This window comes from Amphiprion ocellaris, chromosome 8 (genome assembly GCF_022539595.1).
Source record: "Amphiprion ocellaris isolate individual 3 ecotype Okinawa chromosome 8, ASM2253959v1, whole genome shotgun sequence".
Lineage (NCBI taxonomy): Eukaryota > Metazoa > Chordata > Actinopteri > Pomacentridae > Amphiprion > Amphiprion ocellaris.
This window is the reverse complement of record NC_072773.1, coordinates 36,735,475-36,756,320: the sequence shown is the minus strand read 5'-3', so window position 1 is coordinate 36,756,320 and position 20,846 is coordinate 36,735,475. Positions and strand designations below refer to the sequence as shown.

The following is a 20,846-nucleotide window of genomic DNA, read 5'->3' as shown; positions in this document are numbered from 1 at the left end:
TAATTTATTCATGCATAAAGGACATTTTTATTTATCAAATGGTCAGAAATAACAGCAAAGTGCACAGATTTCTGTCAAATATGGTTCAAGAATCATTGCTTTTCCTGTAAGTGGACTGATTTTCCTTACTTTCCTGCTTAGTCATAAAAAAAAAGGCCCAATCTGAGCCAGGAAAGACTGAGTGTTAGTAATACGATGAGACATATTCAGATGATAGTCAGAGCATTGCAGGAGAATAAAACCAAGACGCAAAATGAAAAAATGAGACACAAAACGACAAAAACAAGACACAAAACGACAAATAAAATAGAAACAACAAAAACAAGACAAAATGACAAAAACAAGACACAAAATGATACAAAACGACAAAAACGAGAAACAAAATGACAAAAACAAGACACAAAACATCAAAAACAATATGAAAATGACTAAAACAAGATTGAAAACAACCAAAACAAGACAAACTGACTAACACGTGTGTTTATATAGATCTGGAGCATCACCTACAACAACTGGCTGACCTTTACGCTGCTCGTCTGGTCCTGCATCATCTGGATGATGAGGGACCGCCGGCGCTACGCCATGATGTCGGCCCCTTTCCTCGCCATCTACGGCACCATCCTGGTGGTTCTGGGCTTCCTGAGTGGCCTGCGACTGAGCCGGGCCGAGCTCTACCCGGGTTTACCTCCTGCCGTCATCGTAGACTTCGACCTGAACAGTTACCACCCGGCTCCCTGTGTCCACCTGGGGGCGAAGGTGAGGCAGGGAGAGGATTCAAATCAGAAATACTTGATTGATCCTTAAGAGGAAACTGCTTATTTCAGTTGCTCCCATTCAAGCCTTAGAAATTTAAGCTGTAGAAAATATGGAAGATAAACATGACTACAGAAATATGTTAAGTAACAAATAGTTGGCTATAAGTATCAAAATATCAGCCTAAAGTAACAAAATATCAGCTAGAAGTAACAAAATATCAGCTAAAAGTAACAAAATATTAGCTTAAAGTAACAAAATATCAGATTAAAGTAACAAATAGTTGGCAAAAAGTATCAAAATATTAGGTAAATGTAACAAAATTAGGGGTGGTGAAAAAAATCGATAATCGATTAATCGCGATTATTAAATGGCCGATTATGAATCGATTTTAAATTTCAAAAAAATCGATTATTACATTTTTCAAATTGTAATACAAAGGCGAGTCCTCCTGTTACTGTCTGTCATATATGATTTAACCACAAGGTGGAGCGCTATTAACTGTCTGTCCTAACAAGACACGTGTAACTGAGCCAGCGAGCAAGTGTGTCGGCGCTAACCGGGTGCTAACTGAGGTGAGCGAGGTACGGTACGACGCCTGAAAAATGAAAACAGAAAACACAACATCCTATAACCAACTAACCCACCCAGCTCCATCTGGGTTTAAAGCAAGCGTGTGGGTACATTTTGGTTTTCATGATAAGTCCTCACAAGATATCGACAGAGCCTATGTTGTCTGCAAGCTTTGCCATGCTAAGCTAAAGTACTGCGGCAATACTAGCAATATGAGAGCTCACATGTCGCGCTTCCATCCAGGGCTGAGAACGAGCGTCCGAAGCCTGTCATCCCACCAAACCAGGTGGCTAAGCTCGCACCCGGGTCAGAGCGAGCTAAGGAAATCACAAAGTGTATATCCTACTTCATCGCGAAGGATATGAGACCATACAGCGTGGTGGAAAACACGGGCTTCCGCTATTTAGTCCACAATCTGGAGCCAAGATATGTTATTCCATCCCGGTGCTTTTTCACGCATAAATCGATCCCAAATCTTTACAAGGAGACAAAGTTTTCCGTGCAAGAGTCCATTAAGTCTGCTCACAGGGTGGCAATAACTTGTGATGCCTGGACATCCAGAGCTACGATCTCATACGTGACCATCACGGCTCACCATGTCAGCAGTGAATGGAAGCTCATTTCCTACGTGCTTCAGACCACAGCTATGGATGACAGCCACACAGGGGCGAATATGTGCGAGTTTCTTAGAACAGTAGCAGACGAGTGGGGAGTAGAGAAGCACGACCTGGTTCTCGTCACCGACAATTCCGCTAACATGAGCCTGGCTGCTGAGCTTGGCAGCTTTGTTCATGTTCGGTGTTATGCTCACACCCTCAACCTCGCCTGCCAACGAGCACTGAAGCTGCCCACTGTAGCCCAAGGTATTACACGCTGATCTGTGACCACAGAAAGTTCCAGAGCATCTGCATCTTTGTTATATGGAGAGTAAAATGAATAAATAAATAAATAGAATTTGGACATTTATTCACAAGTGTAGATATTTTTTTAACAGTGAAAGACTACATTTAAAGGAAAGTAAAGCAAAAATTAATTTGGATATTACAAATACACTACAATACTGAAGGTGCTGTGAGGTGTTACTCAAAAGAGAAGTCAAATAATTCAGCAACTGACTGACGGTAAATTGAAGATCAATGATCAGCAATGATCAAAAATCGAATCGATAATCGGCAATAATCCAAAATCGGTTGGTAATCGAATCGGGACTTCAATAATCATGATCGAATCGGGAAATTGGGCCAATTCACTACACCTAAACAAAATATTAACTTAAAGTGACAAAATATTAGCTAAAAGTAACAAAATATTAGCTAAAAGTAGCAAATAGATGGTTGAAAGTAACAAATTATCAGACAAATCTCTGACTGTCAAATATTTAATATATACAAGGAAAAAATTGTAATTTTTCTCTCTATTTGCTGCACAAATCTTTATGAGAGTCTGAATTTAAAATGGTAATATGACCAACATGCTGTATTTTGTTCACTGCAGGTTTTCTACAGCTTCAGTTTCTGGCTGATGTTTCGTCAGCAGCTGAAGGAGCGACAGGAGGAGCAGCGCTTGAAGGCTGAATCTCTGGATGACGTCAAAGTTGTGCCACGTAATTTATTTTTTGGATTCCCTCTCTAAAACCGTGACTTTCTTATTGTAAAATACAACATGAAGTTTGGAGCAATGCTGTGTGAATGAATGACGGCGTTCTCCCGCTGTTTCGACTTTCATTTTCCTATCTTTCCTCACCTTTTTACCTCCGTATCAGCTGAGGAGAGTCCGCCGTCTCCTCTGGTTGCGATGCTGATCTCGGGTGTGAAGGGGATGCTGGTGAAATACTGGATCCTCTTCTGCTGCTCCATGTTCTTTGTGGTCAGCTTCTCTGGAAAGGTAATGACAGACTCAGAAATATGCATTTAATGAGCCAGATGTGACCAAATCAAACAAAGAAAACTGTTATTTAGAATGTTTGTGTTCATATACTTAAGATTTCAGTACTGTTGTGTTAATACATCGTATCTTTTGATGGATACTTGGAAAATTTATTTTAAAAAGGTAAAAGCTTAAGAAAAATACATATGTAGTATCAAAACTGATTTTTTGCATGTCAAACCCATAAAATTTAATAGTCCTTGAATCTGAATTTATTTACACTGATTGTATGTTTTATTCCCTCAGGTGGTCGTCTACAAAATCCTCTACATCGTCCTCTTCCTCTTCTGTGTTGTTCTCTACCAGGTTAGTAATTACTGACTAACATTTACTCTGTCCTACGGAGTAAACTGATGCAAAACTTTAGTTACAGCGTCTCTAACGCAGCAGCAGAGGTGGAAGAAGTACTAAAGCTCAGTAATTAAGTAAAAGTACAGAAAAAGCACAGATAAACATGACCACAGAAATATGTTAAGTAGCAAATAGTTGACTAAAAGTATCAAAATATTAGCTGAAAGTAGCAAATCATTGGCTAAAAGTAACAAAATATAGCTAAAACTGTTATGGTTTCAAAAGGCTGAGGAAATGGAGCACAAAGGTATAAAAGAAAGGCTTTTATTTTACAGAAACCAAGATACAAGAAAACCAGAACTACAAAACGGTTGCCAGAAAACTTAATCTGGAAATAAACCAGGATCTGAGATTACCAAAGGCCCTGGACTATGAGCCGCCCTAGTGGTTGGGAGGGTAACTACACTATAACTAGTAGACCAGAAAACAAAACCCACAGAAGGGAACGTCTAAGGCACGCTAGAACTAAGACGAGAACAGTCAAGAAATACAAACCTGAAGATATTTTGGCAGAACAGTGACACTAAGCACTCACAGAAAAATACTCCGAACAATCAAAGATTCACTAAGACAAGGCTATACTAAATACTAACCTGAGAAATACTCTAACAAGATCCTAGAATACTAAGAATACCACAGTAGACTAGAACTATACTAGGAAACCTGAATAATAAACAAATTACACTAGAAACAGATTACAGTCTGGATTTGGAGGAGACTGGGACTTAGCTGAGCCAAACAGATGCAGCAGAGGATGTCTTTGATTGAGTTGGTTCCACCTGGTTGTGCTCAGCTCCTGCTGATTACTGATGAGATGCACCTGGAGAGAAAGGAGGGAAGGCAGAGATCTACCTGGAGCCCACAGCAGCAAGCAGGACAAAAAGTAACAAATAGTTGGCTAAAAGTAACAAAAAATTAGCTTAAAATAAAACAATGTTAGCTAAAAGTAATAAATTATCAGCTAAAAGTAACAATATTAGCTTCACTGTGCAGCAGTAACGTATCAGACGCCCTACATCTCTCAGTGAGTCTCTTCCTCCTTGGTATGAAAATATCCTCTTTTGTTTATTCTCTGATTATTTAGTGTACATAAAGTTGATGGAAGGTGGAAATGTGATTTTGAAGTTTCATGGGCCCATAAGTGGAAAGGAAATGTTTTTATCTGTTGTTGTATAGCCACAAAGCTGCTGTAATTCCAGGTTCCTCTTACACTGTGATGCTCATGATCATCAGCTGATGTTTGTGCAGAAAGTGGTGCAGCTCTTCTATAATCTCTGGACAAACAAACACACCAGAGCCGCTCATCCTGCCGATTTTTCAGTTAAAAGTATCGATTATGACTATCAGGCACATAAACGGATGTTTTTGGCTGCCATTTTCCCGGTTTTTCTTCTCCGTATTATGTTTCTGCTGACCTTTTAGAAGGCGGGAGGCACTTACAGGAAGCCCTAATTGCTGCAGAGATCACACAACACAACATTGTTTGAGTATTTGGGCAACATCAGCAGCACCGTGGGGGTTTACATACGACACAGGAGGAGTAAAATATGATCAATAATGATGGAAAAGATGGGATTTAGCTGCTGGTTTAAGAGAAACAGAACATCCAGCTCAAACTGTACTGTAAAAACAATGGACATTTTATAACAACTTAATGTTAGTGCACAGAATTTTCCTGTTTTGTTAACCCTCCTGTTGTCCTTATTTATGGCCACCAAAAAATATTTTCCTTTTCTGAAAAAATTCTAAAAATTCTGCAAAAAAAATCCCCAAATTTCTGAAAATTTGCAAAACCTTCAGGAAGAAAATTTCAATAATTCCTGAAAGGTTTATCTTAAAAGTTTTTTTTTTTTTTTTTTTTTTTTTTTTTTAAATCCCCCAAATTTGGCAAAAAATTCTTGTAAATATTTTCAAAAAATGAGTAAAAATCTTCCAAAAAAATCCTAAAAATATCTAAAGGGATTCCATATATATCAGTCAAACTTCTAATATTTTCTTTAAGAACATTCACATGAAAATCAACCAAAATCCAGTAAAATTTGCAGTCAAAATAAAAGGACGATAGGTAACAATAAAAGGACAATAAGTCACAATAAAAGGACAGTTTCACAATAAAAGGTCAAAAAGTCACAATAAAAGGACAGTAGGTCACAATAAAAGGAGAATTTCACAATAAAAGCACATTACAAAAACTACACAGAAGTTAAAGGTCAGTGGTCACCAGACTGGTTCACTTTGAACCAGTCTTGGTTTATCACACTTTTTTTTTTTTTACATACTTTCTCTTCCAGTGTGTATTTTATAGTGTTTTATCTCATTAGAAAAGGTCAAAGTAAACAGCTGCTATGTTCTTATTGAGGAACCATCAGTCATTAAATATGGAAACAGTTAAGAAGCTACTTTCAGTGTAAGGGTGGATGAAGTCTGTAAACATCTACAGAGGATCATTGTGTGTTGTGTCAGACCCGGTACGATGTGTGGCGTCGGCTCCTGAAGACCTTCTGGGCCGTGGTGGTGGGTTACTCCATGGTGGTGCTGATCGCCATCTACATGTACCAGTTCAGGAGCGTGTCCAGTCTGTTCAGGCAGATCATGGGCATGTCGGAGGAAGGGTGAGTCTCACGTGTTGGGCTCATTTGTCTCATGTGTTTTAGTTAGTTTCAGGAGTGTTTTTAAGGTCATGCCGTCTGACTCTCTAGACTCCGGGACCTGGGTTTGGAACGCTACGACACTGTAGAGCTTTTTGCTCGTATTCTGCTTCCTGCTGCCTTCCTATTGGCCTGTATCCTCCAGCTGCATTACTTCAACGCAGACTTCCTGACGCTCACCGACCTGGACGACGTACCTGTCAGACAGGCCTCCAGGTGAGGCAGCAACAACACGTGACGGCAGTGTCACATTTCGATTAAGATCCTGTCAGTTTACATACTTGTGTCAAGCACGGACCTATAAGATTAACCCTGCTGTTGTTCTGCGGGTCAAAATTGACCCGTTTTAAAGTTTGAAAATGTGGGGAAAAAATATCTATTTTCACAGTGAAACTTCTGATGTCCACATTTTCAATATTTTTGGGAAATCTTTGAACATTTTTTGGTGGAAAAAAGAAATGTTAAAAATGTTTCTTAGGAACATTCACAAAAAAATCAACCAAAATCCAGGGAATTTTGCTGGATTTTGGTTGATTTTTTTTCTGAATGTTCTTAAAGAAAATATTAGAAGTTTTACTGACATATATGGAATCACTTTAGATATTTTTAGGATTTTTTTGGGAAGATTTTTACTCATTTTTTGAAAATATTTACAAGAGTTTTCTTGCCAAATTTGGGGGATTTTTTAAAAATAAAACTTGGGAAATTTTTAAGGAATTATTGGAATTTTCTTCCTGAAGGTTTTGCAAATTTTCAGAAATTTTGGGACTTTTTTTTGCTTAATTTTGGGATTTTTTTCAGTCATGGAAACAATATTTTTTGGTGCCCGTAAATGAAGACAACAGGAGGGTTAAGATCCTGTCAGTTTACATACGTGTGTCAAGCATGTACCTATAACATTAAGACAAACATGCAAAAAACATGCAGAAGCACCTCACTGCCTCACCACTGACTGTCGTTGAAGCTTTGGGAAACGGGGTGAAATGTTGATCCTAGCAGCATGATTCCAGTTGTGACTCGTCAGACATAATTTAGAAACGTTCCAGTAAATAGCTGCTGCTTTAACCTCCACTGTCCACTCGTAAACAGCTCATCTGTTTTAGTAGTTAGTGTGGCAAATAAATACATAAAGACAGAATAAAAGAAATAATAAAACAGACGTTTCTGAGTTCTGGTGACTGCTAAACGTTCTGCATGTGTTTCTATTCCGTCCTTCTCTTCACCAGACAGGAGGAGCTCAGGAGTTCAGTCGGTGTGATTTCTGATACGTGAGCTCTGCTTTTATTCTGTTATAAATGTCTCACAGTTTATTTATTGCCTGTAGATTATAGTAAATACTTTACTTTGAGAGTAACAGGTTCTGATTGGGTTTATTATTTAGTCAGATGAAGATATAATTATTGTTGATTGTCCTTTACACTCACTGCAAAGTTCATATTTCATCTCCAGCATTAAAGAAAACATTGAAAAGTTCCAGAAAAGGTAAGCATCTTGTTCCGCTCTCAATTGTTGTTTTGTTTGTGATATAATCTGCTAATATGTTGTATTTTTTTGAATGTTTTGGAGGATGTTGCCTTTGTTTGGATAGAAAGTCAGCTGTCATTGAATGTCTGTGTGCTCCATCTCAGTCTCTGAGTGCGGTAAAGTTTCTGTAATGCATGAAAATAAAAATAAAAAGTCATCTCTGTGGTATGAAGGCTTGTGAAGGAACAGATGGGAGGTGGGAGAAGTCAGGAGACTCTGGACAGCGTTGGACTGCAGCCGTCCCCAGAGAAAGGAGCTGAAGACCAGGAGGAGACGACGGGAGAAGGTCAGCAGCATCCAGAAGACCAGAAATCCAGTTTCCTTTGGTTGGGTCAATTTTTATGGAATCACAGGAGTGCCATAATAAAAGATAAATCTGTTAAAAAATAAGGAAATGAATGTGTAAATATAAAGAGGAATACAATAAATAAATAAATATGTTAAAAAGAAGGAAATAAATGTGTAAATAAAGAAGGAATAAATAAAAGAAATAAAAAAAAATCTGTTAGAAAATAAGTAAGTGTAAATATAAAGAGGAATTAATAAATAAAAAATGTCAAAATTTGTTTAAAAAACAAGGAAATAAATGTGTAAATATGAAGAGGAATAAATTTTTAAAAATTAAAACTGTTTAAAAAAGGAAATAAAAGTGTAAATATAAAGAGGAATCAATAGAAAATTTAAAAATAAATCTGTTAGAAAATAAGGAAAACAATGTGTAAAGAGGAATAAATAAATAAAAATTTCTAAATCTGTTAAAAAATAAGGAAATAAATGTGTAAATATAAAGAGGAATAAATAAAAAAGAAAAAAAATCTAAAAAATAAGGAAAAAAATTGTAAATATAAAGGGGAATAAAAAATACTTTTAAAAATATGGAAATATAAAGATCAATTCCCCTTTTTTCCCTTTTCCCTTTGTTTTTACCTTTTGTTTTTCCATTTTGCCCTTGCTTTTACTTGATGGAAAAGCAGACAAAATTTACCTTTATATTTCCATATTTTATTTTTTTATTTCTCTTTATATTTACACATTTATTTCCTTATTTTTTAACAGATTTATCTTTTATTGTGGCAGTCAGAAAATAAACTGATATGAAACAATAGGCTGTTCCTCTTCGGATGACTCTGGTCTTTTTTTTTTTTTTTTTTTTTTTTTTTTAATAAGTGGCAGCCATGAATTTTAGGTAGAACCATCCTATTTAAACTTTTATAAATGTTTTAATTTTAAATGACTCACATGCAAGATTTGGCGACTGTTCAGTGAAGTTTGTTACTGAAAGTCTTTCATTTTTGTGATATATTTTAACTTCAGTTACACAGAAATCACAGTGTTGTCTTTACAGGAAAATACAAGAAACCTTTCCTGCCACCAGCAATAACTCTGTTCAGTACATCACCCCTAGCATCTGTATTTATGGTCGTGGGAACTGGACTTTTTCTACTTTTTCGGGGATTAATGAAGTATTTCTGTTCTATTCTATCCGTAGATTATTGTCTGTTTGAGCTCCAGCAGTAACACGATGTTAAAATTACATCTGATGCCGTGGTTCTAATGTCTTCCTCCTAGAAACTATGCAAAGCAGTCGTGAGGACAAATGGATCGTGATCGTGGACCGGGCGAGTCTGCTGCTCATCCAGACTCTGTCAGGACTGTACAGACTTCAGGAGCTCTGCTGGAGGCTGTTGGAGCTCCACAGCCTCAAAATCGTGTCTTCAGGCATCATCTGGGTGTCTCTGCAGGAGGTGGGCTGTTGGATTAGAGCATTAACGTCTAAAAATGTACAGACGGGTTATTCCATCTCATATTATCAGCTCTCGTTTGCTTAGAAAAGACAAAAAAATAATAAAAACAAGACAAAATATTACACAAATGAAACACAAAACGACAAAAAAGTAGACAAACGACACAAGCAAGACAAAAAGGAAACACAAAACGGCACAAATGATACACAAAACAATGAATAAAGCAAAACACAAAATGACAAGACAAAAAACACAAGCGAGACAAAAAGGAAACGCAAAACGACAAAGAATGAGACAAACGGCATGAAACAAAAGAAAAATGAGACAAAAAAATTTGACAAAAAGTTCTAAAGCGACAATAGAACGGACAAACACCAAAAAGACACAAAAAATATACACAAATGACACCAACGACACCAAAAATGCCAAAAGCGAGAAACACGGCGACAAAAAAAGTGGACAAACAACACAAGCAAGACAAAAAAAAAACACGAAACAGCACAAATGATACACAAAACAACGAATAAAGCAAAACACAAAATGACAAAAATAAGACAAAAAATACAAGCGAGACAAAAAACACAAAACGACAAAAACATGAGACGAACAACACACATTGCAACTTCCAGGTCACAGAGTATCTACAAATGAACACAACATTTAGTCATCTGGAACTGAACCATACAGGATTTTATTTTCTGATGAAAATGACAAAAATCAGGAAAAAAAGACAAAAAAAAACCAACAAAAAAAGACAAAATATTGCAAATATGAGACACAAAATGACAAAAACAAGAACAATAATTAGAAAAAATGAGACGAAACGCCCGACAAAAAAGTTAGAAAGTGACAAAAAATGAACAAAAATGAGAAAAAAAGTACACAAACAACACAAGCAAGACAAAAAGGAAACGCAGAAGGACAAAAGCGACAAACAAAACCACAAAAATACAACACCAAGTACAAAAGTCAGACAAAAAAAGACCAAAAAAACAACAAAAACGAGACAAAATATTACAAAAACGAGACATAACGACAAAAGAACAATGAACAATCTAGTATTTTACTTTATGATCTAAACAACTTGTCATGGTCTAGAAATTATTTTAAATTTATAGATTTACTAATTTACAATCTGCAGTTAATGTCTTCTCTGGAATTTTTCCACTTTGAGGGCCAGACTAGACTCTCTGGAGGACCACTTTTGGCCCACGGGCTGCATGTTGGACACCCCTGGTCTACATTATACCTGGATAAATGATGTATTTGTGTGTTTGAAAGGATGAAATATGTGGTATCCGTCACTGCAGGTGTCACTGATGAACTCACTCTTCCTGGTTCTGTGGGTCTTTGCCCTCCCGTTTCCACGGTTACGACCTCTGGCCTCCAGCATCTCCGCTGTGTGGGCCTGCGTCATGGTGGTGTGCAAGATGTTTTACCAGCTCAAAGTCATCAAACCTCTGGACTATTCCTCCAACTGCACCGCTGTGAGTTCTTGTGTGTTTCCATGAACAACTTCTGGATTTTTTCCAGTGTTTTTTAGCACTTGTAAAGCAATCCATAGCATAAAATAATGATAATAATAATAGGTATAATCAGTATACAACACCACATACACAGGCTGTATCACAGGTTTTAACCAATCTGTGTTGTCTTTTGTTGACTTGGAGTTTGTCTTTGCACAAACTATACACGTTTCTGTCTTGTGTTCGGGCTTCTCCTTTCATATTTAGGCATGTTTCAACAGTGAATTTAACACTCATTTGTTTCGTGCTTCTCAGGGTCTGCTGCCCTCCAACAGCTCCTTACTGGATGACGGAGCAGAGCTGAAGGGAAACCTGGTGGAGCTGCTCAGGAGGTCCATCCTCTACGTCGAGCCCGTCGATCCCATCTATTGGTGTGGAGCTCTGCGCAAGTGTGAGGGCCGGATCCTCCCCTGTCTGAGGGTGAGAAAGTCTGGCTCCTCCAAAATACTTCCATTTGCTTTGGCATCCCGTTATAAGATGTTATCAACAACATGCAACCAACATTTAGGCTCTAACATCCCGTCCAATATATTATATAATATATAATTCTAACTCTGGAATAGTGGATTCTTTAATATTAATTAAGGCTGAAGATCTCACAGCTGCTGTTGTTTTAATTAAACTGACATGCATGGAGTTTAACAAAAAATTATATTAGCTTTGCCTACAAAATAATGCTTATGTAGTAGATTAGGGATAACTACAAGGATTCAGCATAATAAACATATTAACTAAATAAACATATTAATTAAATTCAGATAAACATGCAAGCAAACCTGATATTAAAGTGTCCGAGGGTAGAATACATCTACACTCTTAAAAAATGATCAATCAAACAAATAATGCAACAGTGTTAATTAATCTTTTTGAATAATACTGAAAATAACAGAATTAGGGAAGTTTTCTCTGTGTAAATAAATGATGAATTGTAGATTTTGTCTCCAAAAATAGAAAGATAATAAATAAGCATGTTGGATTTGAAATGGTGACATTAAACTGTAAAAGAATCATTTTTTGTTTGCATTTTAATGGTTATACATTTGCCTGTTTGTGTTGTTAAAGCTTTGGCAAACAGGGTGAAACGTTGATCCTACTGACATGATTTCAGTCGTGTTACTTGTTAGACATAATTTAGAAATGTTCCAGTAAATGGCTGCTGCTTTAACCAGATTCTTATTTAAAGGGATTTTTAAGTTATTCACAATGAAAGCTGATTTTTAAGTGACAAATTAAAATGAAATGAAGTTGCACCAATGTAAGTTGGTAGGCGAGGACAGAAAATGCTCTTATGAAGATAATTCAATTAAGTAACCTCCATTTTAATTTAATTTTTAATTAAATAATGCAAAATTTTGAGTTTAAGCTACACAGAAATATTAAGTTGATGCAATTACCATCATTATTATGTCAACCCAACCTATGAAATCACGTTCAATAGTTTAGGAGTTCATCTAAATCACTAAGTTGGAGTTTTCACTTGATGTCCATGCATTTAATTAAGTGGTTGGAACAGATCCCAGATCTTCCTTTCTCCTTTGGATTGCATCTCAGTTTTGTGTGGTTGTGTTGCAGAACCACCTGATGGTTTTGGGGTTGCTGGTGTTCGAGGCGACCATCCATCGTCACCAGCTCTACTACCGTCTCCATAACGACCTGAAGCCTCCTCCCTTCAGCATCATCTTCCAGGGCATCACCAGGCAGCACCTGGACCACGGCATCCTGCCCTGCATCAAGTACTTCATCAACTTCTTCTACTATAAGTTTGGACTGGAGGTACTTTTCAGACGGTAAAATGTGTGTTTACATCCATTTATTATATGTATGTAATACTGATTTATTAATGCACACCCGCTTCTCCTTAGATCAGTTTAATTGTGGCCGTCAACGTCATCGGTCAGAGGATGGATTTCTACGCTCTGTTCCATTCCTGCGCCTTATTGGCTGTTCTGTCGCGGCGACGCAGGAAGGCTATAGGTGAAGTTTGGCCTAAATACTGCTGCTTTACCGCCGGACTCATGGTGCTGCAGTACCTGCTCTGCATCGGCATCCCTCCGGCCCTCTGCGTTGGTACGGAAATACTATCAATTAATGGCATGAATCCTGTCCAGCTCCTTAAAAAGATTGTTTTTCTAAGCACCTGGTGTGTTTTATGGTATTTTTTAAAAAGCCATAAAAAAGAAACAGATATGTATTATTTATTTATAAACATTAATGAAAAGCTTTAAAAGTAAATAGAAATCACAAGGAAAAAGAGACTGCAGCATCATAAAAGATGGATGGATGGATGGATGGATGGATGGATGGATAGACTATAGATAAATAGAGACACTATAGATAGATAGACGATGGATGGATGGATGGATGGATGGATGGATAGACTATAGATAAATAGATACACTATAGATAGATAGACGATGGATGGATGGATGGATGGATGGATAGATAGATAGACTATAGATGGATGGATGATGGATGGATGGATAGATAGATAGACTAGATAGACTATAGATAGATAGACTATAGATAGACTATAGATGGATGGATGGATGGATAGATAGATAGATAGATAGACAGATAGACTATAGATAGATAGATTATAGATAGACTATAGATAGATAGACTATAGATAGATAGATTAAACCTTTATTGATCCCACAGCGGGGAAATTTACGAGCGTACATTAATGAAGGATTTAATATCTAATCACTCCACAAACCATGAAAGATTTTAAATTCAGCAACAAAACAAACCAAAAACAAGACTTCAGCTGTCCACTTTCATTGTTTCCCATCCTATTTAAATCTGGCATCATAGTTTTTTCCAGTTTATCAATCAGAAAACTAAAAACAAAAGCCCAGTGTGATGTTTCCTGACAGAAAATCTGATTACAGAAGTATTTAACAGTAAAAATGTCCCTCTTTGCTGTTTTTTGTCTTCCTTTCTTCAGATTATCCCTGGAGAACTGCCCTGGAGCCTTTGACCTCTAACGTTATTAAGTGGTTCTACATGCCTGACTTTGCCATGAGACCAGATCCTATGTTCATTTTCTGTGAGCTGATTTTCCTTTTTGATTCGGTTCCTCTTCTGTAATCCCTCGTGACTTCTTTTAACCCTCTTTCTCTGCAGACGACCACCTCCTGCTGCTCTGCTCGTCCCTCCAGTGGCAGGTGTTTGAGGAGGAGAACCGAGCGGCGGTTCGACTGCTGGCCGGAGACAACGTTGAGATCAGCCGCAGTTTGGATCCTTGTTCCTTCAACCAGTTCATTCCTGTCGACAACTTCCTTCACTGCAGGTCACAAACGCTAACTTTGTTCTTCAGATTTTTGTACTTTTCTTTGTGCAACAGTGTCCATAAAAAGTCTTCACCCTCTTGGAAGTTACTGAGTCTTCATCTGATTTGTCAACAGAATTTATTCTACTGAGACGTTTGGAAATAATCATATTCAGAGTACTTTGACATTACAAAGGCAGTTTTTTTTGAGTAGGTAAAAGTATATTTCACTGTCTTGTGATGGTTTTCACACCACCTGCCAGTGTGTACTAGTGTTACGTTGCTTATTGTAATAATGCATGAACGACAATCTAACATTCATAAATAGTGCTGAAATGATCCCAGATAATCAAATGATTAGTCAGCTGACTTTTGCTTTCTGTTTTGTCCATTTTAATTGCCCCCTGGGGACAAATAAAGCTTTCTGAATCTGAATTAACCCTGTAGCTTGAATAGCATGTAATTTGGCAAATGTGCTGTGCGTGTTTTTTTTTTTAAGATTCTGCTGGTAATTATATAATGAAAAATTAACTAGTCTTTCAAATATATTCACTAGAGTTAGAGAAGTAGTTTGACATTTTGTGAAACGCACTTATTTGCTTTATGTGTTTTGTTGGTTGATGCGAAAGTCTGTATGCTAAATCTGAATGCTAGATATGATGCTACAGTCAGCAATAGGTCATCTTAGCTTTGCAAAAAGGTGGATTGTAGTTAGCCTACAGTAAACAACAAACAACATAATTAGTAAGCTTCGGGATGTTCACAGGTGTAATTTTAACTCTGAACGCTCAATGCTAAACCATCTGGCTGCGTTTAGAGCTAGTTTAATGCTAAATCAGCTAACTCCGTTCAAAGCCAGTTCAATGCTAAATGAGCTAGCTGTGTTCTGAGCTAGTTCAATGCTAAATGAGCTAGCTGCGTTCAGAGCTAGTTCAATGCTAAACCAACTAGCTGCGCTCGGAGCTAGTTCAATGCTAAATCAGCTAACTCCGTTCAGAGCTAGTTCAATGCTAAATGAACTGGCTGCGTTCAGAGCTAGTTCAATGCTAAATCAGCTAACTCCGTTCAGAGCTAGTTCAATGCTAAATGAACTGGCTGCGTTCAGAGCTAGTTCAATGCTAAATCAGCTAACTCCGTTCAGAGCTAGTTCAATGCTAAATGAGCTGGCTGCGTTCAGAGCTAGTTCAATGCTAAACCAACTAGCTGCGTTCTGAGCTAGTTTAATGCTAAATCAGCTAACTCCGTTCTGAGCTAGTTTAATGCTAAATTAGCTATCTCCGTTCAGAGCTTGTTCAATGCTAAATGGGCTAGCTTCATTCAGCGCTAGATGAATGCTAAATCAGCCAACTCCATTCAGAGCTAGTTTAATGCTAAATCAGTAGGAAATCCCCGTGTTGTCTTTATGCTAAACTAAGCTAGCAGCCTGCCAACTTCAGCATCACATCAGCACAGCATACTGACATAAGTGAGGTAAAGATTTTCTTGATTCTCAGAAAGAAAAAAGAGGTTATTTATCTTACACTACCATTTTCTGTTTATAATGTTGCTAATTTCTGCAGTCGGTGAAATTAGAAGAAAAATACCTGAAATTTGCTGCATTTAAATGTGTTTTCTTTTTCTTCCCTTTCCTCAAAAACAATGTTTTCCTTAGAGAAAGGTAAAGGTAATAATATAATTACTGGAATCTGTGGTTCTCACGCGTTTTTCTGTTTTTATCGGTTGCTTTTCTCCAGTATAACATGTCCATCTGTGTGTTACACTCAGATGCTACCTGGACATGGTGAAGGTGTTTGTGTTCAGCTATTTCTTCTGGCTGGTCCTCTGCCTCATCTTCATCACCGGCACCACCAGGATCAACATCTTCTGCCTCGGCTACCTGGTGGCCTGTTTCTACTTCATGCTGTTTGGAGGCAGCGTGTTGATGCAGCCGGTCAGATACATCCTGAGGCTCTGGGACTGGCTCATCGGCTACACCTGCTTCGTTATCGCCATGAAGAACCTGCTGTCTGTGAGTCACTGTGCAGGAGAGATGTTCGTCATTTTGTCTGAATAATAAACGACATGCAGCTGTGTATTTTTAAGCCTTTTCAACACATTTTCTGCTGCTTTTCCCTCAGCTCGGTGCTTGTGCGTACCTGGACAGCCTGCTGAAGAACAGCTGCTGGTTGATTCAGGCCTTCAGCATGTTCTGCACTATTAAAGGCTACGACGTCCGTAAGTCTAACAGCAATAACTGTCTTGTAGTCATATACAGTGTGTTTGTGTGGTGGGTTTTAGACAGAAAAGTTATTGTATAAGAGTTTATATTGCATTAATGCAGTAAAATATAGCACTCACACAATAAATGCTTTGAGTACACTAGTTTACTGTTATAGCTGCTAATCTGTTTAGCAGATTTTCCACATATGAAATAGATTTAAAGAGTTCTTTTGCAGACTTTTTTTTTCTGATATCTACAGCTAAAAAGTTTAATTTCATATGTGAAAATATCAGTAACATTTAACAGACTAAATTTACATGTAACTTTGAATAAACATAAAAGCTCTGTTTTTTAAAAGAAAATTATGTTTTATATTTATCTTAAATTCACAAATATTTCTCTTTTATTAAATAGATTAAATGCTTAAATTGAACTCAAAAGTTAACTTTGGTAATTTATGTAGATTTGTTTGTTAAATCACAGATATCCAATATAATTACAAAGGTTTAAAAATGTTGAATAGATGTCTTTTCATTTGCGTATAACATCTGTAATCAGTCAAAATACAGTTTTTATTATTGTATATATCATATATATATGGATAAATTCACTTTTGTAAATTTTGTGCTCATCTACAACATTTTGTAATTATTTGTTTTATAATTTTGGTACAATTTAATTGTCTTCTGCTTTTTTACTTCCCTAGATTATTATTATTTAAGTGCAATATGCCACCTAACACTTTAAATATTTAATACTATGAAAAGCAGCAGCATAATATCTGTAAAATCTCATGAGTCTGTTTGAGATTAGAAAACATTTATTAATGATAATAATAATAATAATAATAATAATAATAATAATAATAATAATAATAATAATGATAACTTTATTTATATAGCAGCCTCAAGAACAACATTCACAAAGTGCTTTGACAGTTTGAAAATTAAAGAACAAAATCAAGGGTTAAAATTAAAGTCAAAAAATTATAGAATTAAAGAATTAGAGAGATGACATCACACCAAAGAACCAGGCAGCTAAAAATCAAATAAAAACCAGAGAGAACATATAAAATTAACAGGACATAGTAGAGAATAAAACACTAAAAAACATAAAAACTAATTAAAGCTGTGGAGTGTAGCCTGTAAATGTTGCAGAAAACAGGAACTTTATTCTGCAAAAAGTTATTTTTAAACATATGTCTTCTATCTTGTGTGCCTCTAGCGGATCCTGACGATGAGTGTGAGCTGCCGGAGGGTGAAGCCGGAATCGTCTGGGATGCGATCTGCTTCACCGTCCTGCTGGCTCAGAGGAGAGTCTTCCTCAGCTACTATTTCCTCTACGTGGTGTCTGACCTCAAGTCCTCCAAGATATTAGCCTCCAGGTCTGAACTCCACCTCCTGTCTGGACTTATAACTTACTTTAAATCAACATCAGGGGACTTTATAGAAAGTATGAGTAGACACAATCGACGGTAAGAGGTAAACATTTAAAAACTTTAGTTGGATAAATAAATCACAATGTGGCTTAACATCACATTGGATGAAGCAGGATGTAATCTCAGCTGTTTAGGAGACTTTTTTTTTGCCATTTTTTTCATGGATAATTGATACTTAATCATAATTTTTAAATAACTTCCAATACGTTTTCTGGTGGCCTCCACCTCACACCAGCTGCTTCGGCTCCAAACAAAAAAACAAGAAGATTTTTTTAACTTGAATATTATTGAATGTGCCTTTCTGTATCTTTGTGCAACAATAAGTTAATCCACAGGCTTTAATCGGTGCAGGTTTAGAACGAAGGTTAGGTGCTGTATCTGGTCCACATCTGGAATGAAGATGAGGTTATAAATGCTCACAGGGTCTAAGGATCAGACTAATTCCTGGGTAGATTTTCTGTGGGTCAGATGAGGAAGAATCTGGGGTGCCAATGAAATCACAATGTGAGGGAAAACCTCCTTAAACAGTTCATTTCTGACAGTTTGGTCAATATTTGTGCAATACTTCTGTCACTGGACTAGGAAATGCTTTTTTAAGATGCATTTTACATTGAATTTTTTGCACAAAATTACTTTTATAATGTTGAATACAATCTTTTAAATTTTTCCCCTGATGGTTATTGTCTTTGATATGGATAATTGATAAATATTTATAATTTTTAAATAACTTACAATGCGTTTTCTGGTACAAACGACTCCATTTCATCTTAATTATATGGATAATAGTCATTTTGTCGAAAGAGAAGCTGTTTATGTTCAGCTCATCTGGTGTGAACTCACTAACAGACTTTCAAGGTGATGTTCAGTTCAAAACAATTTATTAAAAGTTAATGATTTCTCCATTTTTCTTAAAATTGGTACCAACAGGGAGCTCTTTGTAATTTTATTTTATCTTATGCATCTTAATTTTAACACCATGAATATAACTGATCAATGTTAGGAAACATGCTCTTTAGCTGCTGCTTGTTTCACAGTTCAGTGTGTTATTAAAGATATCTTTAATGAATAGAGACGCCACTAATCCCTAAAGGTACAGAGCTCCAGACAGGGAGTAAAAACCCAATAATAAAAATGACTCTCCTGTTTCTCTCAGGGGCGCTGAGCTGTTTGAGGCCAAAGTGAAGAAGCTGGTAGCAGCCAGACTGGAGATGGAGAAGAAATCTGTGGAGACACTAAAGAAACAGTAAAACTATTTAAAAAAAAAAAAAAATCTATTAATGCACCCTGATTGAATTTTGCCCTCACTGTTTGCTTTTAAGCTCTCTTGAAAAGACACCAGTCATCAATCTCCACTTTTCTCCTGCAGGATGGAGAAGATCAAATCCAAACAAAAGAGTCGACCCACACCAGCAGACAAAGAAAAACCTCCTGCTGACCAGGAACAGGTCGCACTCGGTAACTTATTCTGTTCTCTGCTTCAAATTAAAAGCATGAGATGGAATTCTCAGCCACTGTCCATGAAAACACATTTTGGGCATAACGTCTGCTGCTTTTATTTCAGTTTATGTCAAATTTCAAATAACAAAAACACAGAATTTTAACCCTCTGATCTCCAAAACGGAGCAGGTTTGAAAAGCCTTTTGTCTTTAAAAAAATCTCCAAAATGACAGAAAGTATTTCTCGATTTTTAACTTTCTGCTGGTTCTTAAACTAATCATCTGTAACCAACATATCCTTGTATTTAGGCTGTATAGCTAAATTAAAATATGTGATGATTTAAACTTGTGCAACTGTTTGCTTCATGGAAGTCTAGTCTTTTACACTGAAAAGAAGAAAGTCAGTGAATATAATCGATAATTAAACAACATCACCTGTATTTTCTAGATAATGAAGAGAAAGCAAAAAGAGATGCAGGAAAATGGTGGAAGCCCTGGGTGTCTCGGCCTGGAGGTGAGCAGAAACATCTCACGATATGAAACCAGAGCGGAGAAACAGTTAAATCACTGGGATATGAAAGAATAAAGCTTTCTAATTCTGTTTAACTCAGTGGAAAACAACTGTGGATACCACCTGTTTGAGAGCGACAGCGAGGAGGAGGAAGAGGAAGTTAGAGGAGAGGAGAAGAAAGAGGAGGAAAAACCACCGAAGAAGAAATCTGCCTTCCAGGTGAGAGACGAAACTAACAACAGATTAAAGAGAGAATTATTCTGTACGCTCAAGCATAAGCAAACAACGGTTGAGTTTTGTAGATGACATATCTGTGTCTCTGATATCTCAGCTGGCCTACGACGCCTGGGTCACCAGCTCTAAGTCGGCTCTGAAGAACCTGAAGACAGAGAAGAAAAAAATGAAGAAGGAGGAGAAGAAGGCAAAGAGAGAGCTGCAGAGACAGCAGGGTGAGAACTAAATATGGGGTGTTTACTGATTGACACAGTTAAATCTTTCTCTGTAGTCAGTGGTCTTGCACATCTAAATAATATGGAAAGATTAAGATAAGACTTAGTTTTTTCATTCCACAGGAAATTGGAGGCGATTAAAATCAAAATCCAGATTGCAAGATATTGTGCCTCATCCATCCTGCCTAAAATTTATTTTAAAAAGTGTCTTTAAATGAGATTTTAGTCTGTCTTGCGGGTCAGCTAAAGTAGCAGCATTTATCCACCAGGAGATGTGGAAGTGGTGTTTTCAGTGGGTACTTTGGTGTTCGTTAATCTGTTTGAGACACAGAAAGAAGAGTCAGGAGGTCAGATATCTGCTCAGTGATGAAATCTCTCCTCCAGGCATTGAGAGAGCAGACTCCAGCGAGGATGATCTGGAAGAAAGCATCGTGGAGGAGGAGCCAGAGGAAGGAAAAGGTAACGAAACACATTTACAGCAAATCACAGGCTCCT

At 37.0% G+C, this 20,846-nt stretch overlaps 1 protein-coding gene across 2 annotated transcripts in view; it reads left to right on the top strand.

The window, feature by feature from the left end:
- Positions 1-20,846, top strand: part of si:dkey-11f4.7 (piezo-type mechanosensitive ion channel component 2) — a 54,999-nt gene that overhangs the window by 17,573 nt on the left and 16,580 nt on the right. For both annotated transcript variants that reach the window (XM_035945357.2, XM_023264030.3), the window contains 25 exons: positions 490-756; positions 2,821-2,929; positions 3,089-3,210; positions 3,499-3,558; positions 6,067-6,215; positions 6,303-6,467; positions 7,478-7,519; positions 7,701-7,733; positions 7,949-8,061; positions 9,345-9,520; positions 10,831-11,007; positions 11,302-11,466; positions 12,619-12,819; positions 12,909-13,113; positions 13,994-14,095; positions 14,173-14,338; positions 16,082-16,325; positions 16,435-16,531; positions 17,742-17,901; positions 19,109-19,198; positions 19,322-19,410; positions 19,840-19,905; positions 20,003-20,121; positions 20,234-20,351; positions 20,736-20,810. In XM_035945357.2, coding sequence (XP_035801250.1) covers positions 490-756; positions 2,821-2,929; positions 3,089-3,210; positions 3,499-3,558; positions 6,067-6,215; positions 6,303-6,467; positions 7,478-7,519; positions 7,701-7,733; positions 7,949-8,061; positions 9,345-9,520; positions 10,831-11,007; positions 11,302-11,466; positions 12,619-12,819; positions 12,909-13,113; positions 13,994-14,095; positions 14,173-14,338; positions 16,082-16,325; positions 16,435-16,531; positions 17,742-17,901; positions 19,109-19,198; positions 19,322-19,410; positions 19,840-19,905; positions 20,003-20,121; positions 20,234-20,351; positions 20,736-20,810 — 3,310 coding nt within the window. The remainder of the gene's footprint in view (positions 1-489; positions 757-2,820; positions 2,930-3,088; positions 3,211-3,498; positions 3,559-6,066; positions 6,216-6,302; positions 6,468-7,477; positions 7,520-7,700; positions 7,734-7,948; positions 8,062-9,344; positions 9,521-10,830; positions 11,008-11,301; positions 11,467-12,618; positions 12,820-12,908; positions 13,114-13,993; positions 14,096-14,172; positions 14,339-16,081; positions 16,326-16,434; positions 16,532-17,741; positions 17,902-19,108; positions 19,199-19,321; positions 19,411-19,839; positions 19,906-20,002; positions 20,122-20,233; positions 20,352-20,735; positions 20,811-20,846) is intronic.